This window comes from Octopus bimaculoides, chromosome 7 (assembly GCF_001194135.2).
Source record: "Octopus bimaculoides isolate UCB-OBI-ISO-001 chromosome 7, ASM119413v2, whole genome shotgun sequence".
Taxonomy (NCBI): domain Eukaryota; kingdom Metazoa; phylum Mollusca; class Cephalopoda; order Octopoda; family Octopodidae; genus Octopus; species Octopus bimaculoides.
Window position 1 is genome coordinate 41,651,126 of NC_068987.1, and position 7,515 is coordinate 41,658,640.

The 7,515-nt window shown below is 35.5% G+C and overlaps 1 protein-coding gene across 2 annotated transcripts in view; it reads left to right on the forward strand.

The window, feature by feature from the left end:
• The window catches only part of LOC106872643 (UDP-glucose 6-dehydrogenase), a 253,811-nt gene that overhangs the window by 224,693 nt on the left and 21,603 nt on the right, over nt 1-7,515 (forward strand). For both annotated transcript variants that reach the window (XM_052969546.1, XM_052969547.1), the window contains exon 8: nt 1,832-1,962. In XM_052969546.1, the coding sequence (XP_052825506.1) occupies nt 1,832-1,962 (131 nt within the window). The remainder of the gene's footprint in view (nt 1-1,831; nt 1,963-7,515) is intronic.

The window sequence follows — 7,515 nt, forward strand, 5'->3', positions numbered from 1 at the left end:
TTTTTTTTTTTTTTTTTTTTTTTTCTTATGGGCCGAAATAGCTTGTGGTGTGATGGAGGGAAAAGACAACAAGAAGCAAAAGGACAGAATGAAGCGTTGTCGACCGCAGTGGAGTACACAATCGCTCCTGATCAAAGCACGTCTTTCTCATAACCTCTCTGTTTTCTAACTGACCCACGTGCTGACCTTCGACCGCATGTGTCCGACTTCCAGCCTGACCCTTCCGGTCTGGCTTCACTTCTGTTTGCCTCACCTCTCTCCACCAACAACACACAGCTCATCACAGCCCATAACACCACAGTCTTGCAAGTTGTTTGGTGACCCTAATGCTGGTGCCATGAAACAAGCACCCTCTACACTCTGTAAAGTGCTTGGCATTAAGAAAAGCATCCAACCACAGACACCAGAGTTTGACATGGTCTTTTGGCTTGCCAGCTCTTGTCCAACCATTGAGCCCCTACTAGTATGGAAAACAGATATTGAATGATGATGATATATGAGAGGTCTTTCTCTTAGCAACACTTTTCCATAACAAAAACAAGAATTTATACCTTCAAAATATATTAGAATTTTTGATGTTCTAAATCTTTTCTGAAAAATTCAGTGAAGCTGCAAGGTTACAGTTTACAATCTTTTAACACTTGGCTAGTTGTTGAGTCACTTTCCAAAGCATTACCTCTGTATGGTATGTCACAATTAGATCATCTTTACTGATATGAACTCTCTAAACTCTTGAATGATCTAACTCAAAATATCATCAGCATCATTAACAAAGGTAATGGATAGCAAAATGAATAAATTCCTCTCTGTAATTATCTTATTAATTAAAATAAGATGAGCCAAGGACAGAGTCTATATATAATCATTTGTCTTTTTGCCCTATTAATGTTAGAGTAGGAGATGGCCAAGAATAGTTAGAGCATCAAACAAAATGTGGTATTTGTTCTAGTCTTCTATGTTGACTAGAACAAATACTGCAATGTTCAACTTTGAGGCCAATAAAATAAAGTACCAACCAGTAAGTACTAGCATTGATAAACAACTAGCTCCCCTCAAAAATAAATACCACTCAAATTATATCAGAAATTACTGAAATTGAGACTAAGTAAATGAACATCATCATCATCATTTAATTTCCATATTCTATATTGGCATGGGTGAATTGGTTGGTTCTGTTCAACCAGGAATTAAGTTTGCATTAAAAAACTTACAAGGCAGATGCTTGCCATCATTCTGTGGCATTTTTATGGAAAATAGGTAAAAAAAAATGGAGTAAAACTTTATTTAAATTGGTAATTTATTGTGATGAGATTAGAAACCCAGTATTAGTTTCAACATTGAGAAAGTTTACTTGTGATAGCTTGACTTGCTGTAACTAGTAGCCAAATGTTCCTTAAAATCACATACAGTTTTAAGGGAGCAACATATCAGATAATTGATCCTAGAAAGAAATTATCTGTAAAAACACGAAATGATGAGTTGTTTATGACTTGAATGTCTTTTGATCTCTTATTGATCAGAGTGCAATCAGACAGATTGATGAGAGTTTAGTCATATTGGGCTTAAAGAACAAGAACAAAAATATTTTATGTTCTTTTTGGTTTTTGGTGCAGTTTTTAATTTTGTGCACCTTCTGCATATGCTTGTACATGTGCACAATTTCAGGGAATCCCCTCAGTTATTTTTTACCTGGAAGTTGACTGGAGGACATTCAACTTCCAAGTTAGTTCATGCTAACATAAAAACAATAAAACTATACAAAAACAAAAAATAAAAGATAATTAATTCAGCAGTTTACCTTTGTCATTGGAATCATTATTTCTATTTTCAGGTAATTGATATTAATGATTTTCAAAGACGTCGTTTTGCTAATCGAATTATTGAAGCTCTCTTTAATACAGTGACAAACAAAAAAATTGCAGTTTTTGGTTTTGCTTTTAAGAAAGACACTGCGGACACAAGGTAAAAATCCTTCATTTTCCTTAAATTATTATTAAGTTGGTTGTTAAAATGCCACATGGTATTTGTTCCAGTTCTTTATGTCCTGGTTTCAAATCTTGCCACAGTCAGTTTTGCTTGTTATCCTTTTGGGGTTGGAGTCAATGGTATAGACTAACCCCTCCTCCAAAAATTGCTGGCTTTGTGACAAAATTAGAAATAATTATTATTGTTGCTGTTGTCTGCTTGTGGCATTTTTCTAGCTCTTTATTATTGTTATTGTAGAGTAGTGTATTGGCAGAATCATTACAACTTCATAAAAAATGCCTTGTAGTTTTGTCTCTTCTCTTTCTATTCTGAGTTCAAATCCTATCGTGGTCAACCTTGCCTTTCATCTTATTGAGTCAGTAAAATGAAATATCAGTCAAGTATTGATGTTAATATTATCAACTAACCTCTCCTCTACTAATTTCTATGCAAAACTCATTATTATTATTATTATTATTATTATTATTATTATTATTATTATTATTGAGTGAGTGAGAGAGCAGTGCATCCCATCAAAGTGACACTGGGGTACAAATATATGAAGCCCAATATACCAATCATGACTACCTGTCTGATAAAGGTACACCAGGCACATGCATCACAACCATATGTGCATGACATGGTGATCTCATATCAAGATAAACAGCACATGACCTTGCAGGTGGGGCCCACTTAGAATTTTTTTCAGGTCAAGTAGCCCATCTCAGTCAACAGATCACTGACTAAGGTTTGTTTTAAGGATGATGAACAAAACACCCATGTTTCCAGAGGTGAATTATTCAAGCCTCAAAGAATTCTTCTTAACACATGGCTATGATGCTCCTCCACTACTTCTGCTCGTGATCAAAGATGCACATATTATCAACCACTTAGGGACATGCTCAACTGTTTAAGGTCAAACAACTGACAAGCAAATCTGTGGTATTGATCAGAATATTTGCTGTAGCGCATCTTTTATACCAAGACAAAACAATATACATGATAACACTTCCAATCAGTTAAAATCAAAAGCCATGAGAACTACTGCCTGGTACTGCATCATCATCATCATCATCATCATCATCATCATCATTTTAATCTGCATGTTTGATGCAATCACTTGCTGGGAGATACCCTAGGGTAAGTGAAGTTAAAGAATTGTTGAAATATAGCTGAAAGCTTGGGTAAGAGAAGTGGGGAGGGCAGTACAGAGATGCATGAATATAATACAACACAAACATTTAAATTGATTGGGCTTTTCTATTTTTTTTATAGGGCACCTAAGACGACAACTTTTGCTTTAAGATACCACATCTTTTGTATTTCAATTTCCAAGTCCTTACTAAGTTTATCAAATTCCTTTACAGATATTTTTATCAGTGTGGACATTTACATCTATTAGTGTACAAGTATTTTCTTCTTTGTCTTTAATAATTATGTCTGGTAAGTTAGCCTAGATTGTTCTGACAGTGTTGACTGGAAAATCCCAGAAGATGGTGACATTTTTGCCTATAAATACTGGCTCAGGATGCAGTTCATACCAGAGCAGAAGTGCTGATTTGTCAGTATTTACATATTTGCCAATGTAAATATTTTCCTACCTATTGTGGTGATTAGCATAAGACAGCCCAAAACAAGATGATCTATTGTTTCATCAAACATGTTGCAGAATCTGCATTTTAGGTCAACATCGTTTTAAAGAACATTAAGCTGGTAATTTCTGGTAAACAAGCTTTGATCTTGTGCTGCCAGTATGATGCCTTCAGTCTCTGTTTTCAATCCTTACCTCCTCAGTCACTGATGGGTTGTTGCTTGGTCTACATCAACATTTTGACTTTTAAGAATATATTGTCCATGCAGGGATTTCTGGCTTCACAACTCCTCGATTCTGCTTGATTTGATTTGCTTGTTTGGTAGCAGTGGTTTCAGGTTCTTCATCTAATTCAGAGTTAACACCAAGTTCCCTTGTAAATTTACAACTTTCCTTGACAATACTCTTTCATGTTTGCACACAAGCAACAGCATCCGGTCCTCTGTACTAGAAAGTACCTTTTCATTCCTATAGTGGAGGTTTTATAAGAGAGCTCTCATTGTATCATTCCTCTTCCCCTGTTGCTTATAGGTAGGTACTGACGGTTAATGTCTGCCTTAGGATGGTGCATGTTATTAGATATCAATAATTGCCTTACCTTCCTGTTTATGTATTGGAGTTGTTTATGTATTGGAGTTCTGTAAGATTCCAGTTAATGATATTAAAACTACTGGACTATTGGAAGTGCTGGGTGTTAATGTCTTCAATACAATTTTTAGAGTTATGTTTGGTCTTCAATACAAGTCTTATTCTCCTATAGTACTCCTTTCTTATCTTTTCCTTCATAGTGGCATGATTTATGCCATCTCCATTTATTCCCAGGTATTTATAAGTTTCTTGTGGGTCAAGGTCCTTGATGGTAGTGTCAATATTTAATTTAATGAACATTGTCTGAGCTTGCCTCTCACAAAAGTTGCTTTGGCACACTTATCAAGGTCAAAATCCATCTCAGTGTCATTGCTGAACTTTTTAATAGTTGTTAGCAGCTCTTCTAGTTTTTGGCCATTCCTTGTAAACAGCTTCAGATCATCCATGTAAAAAGATGGTTTATCTTGTAAAGAATGTTGTCCCCATATCCAGTGTTATTCAATTCCTTTAAGAGTGGGATCAGCTCCATGCAGAAAAGTAATGGAGTGAGAAAGTCACCTTGAAAGGTGCCTCATATGATGTTGATGATGTCAGACTGGCTCATCTCATTGCTATGGATTAGAAAGAAATGTGTTCCATTTGACCATGCTACTTTGTAAGGATTTGGAGATGACAAGAAAGATCTTGTATATCTCAAAGGCATTTATGTAGGACGCTATCAAACACTTTCCTGTAATCTATCCATGCCGCCATATGTGGGTTCTTGTTTTTGTACCGGCAGTTCTCTAAAATCATTCTGTTTATGAGCAACTGGTCTTTTCACCCATGGGAATTTCTTTTACAATCATTTTGAGCTTGTGAAAGGATAGAGTTCTCCAAGGAAAGTGTACATTTTTTCAGATATTATGGATACGAGGATCTTGTGAGTAGTGTTATTTGTCGGTAATTCTTCATGTTTTTTGTGTCATCAGTTTTTGGTAGTAGTAGTTCCTTCAGTCAGCCAGGCAGGTATTTGCTCTGTATTCTGAGTGATATCAGTTTGAGATGCAGCAAGATTTTCATATACTTCTGTCAAACAGTTCATTCAGAAGTTTGAGACCTAGTCCAGTCTTGGGGTTTTCCATTTATGAGACTTTCACAAATGTAGAGATCTGTCAACGTTTGGCAACTACAACAAAGAAAGCAAAGCTTTTTTGGAGAAAATAGTAATTGGAGATAAGAATGGGCCTGTCACTTTTAGCCAGAATCCAAAAAGCAGAATACCAAAGAGAATGGAGGGGAAACACACAGAATTACCAGAGAGAAAAGAAATTCAAGACTTAACCTTTTGCAGAAAAAGTGATGCTAACAGTTTTTGGGGACAAAAATGGCCCATACTTGAATTATTATCTGGAAAAGGGGTCTACAGTCACCAGTGTGGGCTCTAGTGAAATGCTGGCTAACAAAGTGTAACCAGCAATTTGCATCAAACACTGAGGTCTATTGTCAAAGTAGTTATTGTTGTACAACAATGCACACCTGCATAAGGGTGCCTATTCTGTTGAAACCATTGAAAAATTGGGTTTTGAGTTGTTGGAACGCCAGATCTCTCTCCTTCTAACTATCACCTCTTTGGACCACTCAAACATCCTTTACAGAGTTGTTGATTTGCTACAAACAAAGAAGTGTAATTATTCAACTCCTGCTTTTGTTTTAATAAATTACAGAAACAAGAGAGCATATAATTTTTGAACATGAACAAGCAAGAAAAAACATGAAAGAACAACATTAGGGTTGAATAAGTGATGATGTCAGTTTTCCCCATTTAAAAGTTGCTTTTTCCCATTTATTGAGACCAAAATCAATACTGACATCATTACTGAACTGTTTTACCATTGTTAAAAGTCCTTCTAATTCTTGGTAATTCTTAGAATGCAACTTCAAATCATCCATATAAAAAGATCAACTATTGGTGTTGTTATTGCTAAGTTTATATCTATACATTGTGTTGTGTAGTTTGTTTCAAAGAGGGAAGAGTGCAATACAGAAAAGTGGTGAGAGGTAATCATCTTAGGAAATTCCACAGATTATTTTGGTTTTGCTAGATTGCCTGACCCCATTACTATGGTTAAGAAAAAGAGATGTTAACCATTTTATCCAAACTATGTTAAAGATGACTGGGATGACTGGAAAGATTTTGTATTTGTCTAGAGCTTTCAATGTACACTCATGGGAGATGCTGCCAAAAGCTTTATTATTATTATTAAGGCATCAAGCTAGCAGAATTGCTAGCATGCCAGGTAAACTGCTTAGCAGTATTTTGTCCACTTTATCTTCTGAGTTCAAATTTTACCAAATCTGACTTTGCCTTTCATCCTTTCAAGGTCAATAAAATAAGTATCAGTTGAGAACCGGGGTCAATGTAATCAACTTACACCCCTCCCCTGAAATTTCTGCGCTTGTGCCAAGATTTGAAGCCATTATTATTATTATCATTTATTGTCTTTGCACAGTTTCTAATGCTGGAGATGTACTATGGTGCCAGCTGTTCACTACCAGTGAACTTAGGTAATACCCCTTATTTTTCAAGCACTATCTGGAGTATTTATTATTATTATTATTATTAATATTATCATTATGTCATATAACTGGCACCTGTGCCATTGGCACATAAAAACATCCATACTGCTGGCATGTAAAAAGCACCCATTACACTCTTGGAGTGCTTGGCATTAGGAAAGGCATCTAGCTGTAGAAACCATGCCAAATCAGACTAGAACCTGGTGCAACTCATCAGCTTACCAGTTCCAGTCAAACCATCTAACCCATACCAGCATGGAAAGCAGACGCTAAATGATGATGACGATGATGAGGTTGATTGTTATTGTTGTTGTTGTTGTTATTATTATTATTATTATTAGGATAGCAAGTTGTCAGAATCATAAGCACACTGGACAAAATGCTTAGCCATATTTCATTCATCTGAGTCCAAATGTCACTGAAGTCAACTTTGCCTTTCATCCTTTTGGGGCTGATAAAATAAGTATCAGTCAAGCACTGGGGTCAATGTCCCTTCCCCAAAATTTCAGGCTTTGTGTCTATAGTAGAAATAATAATAATAATAATAATAATGATAATAATAATAATAATAATAATAACAAAATACAAAGACCTGGAAATAGAGGTAACTCGAATGTGGAATCTAAAAACAGAAACAATTCCTATCATAGTAGGTGCCTTAGGTATAATAAAAAAATATTCAGACAAATACATAACAAAAACACCAGGACTTACAAATATATATAACATACAGAAAATTGCACTACTGGGCACTGCACACATCCTACGCAAAACACTTTCAATACAGTAATCATAAGAACATCACAGCAAAC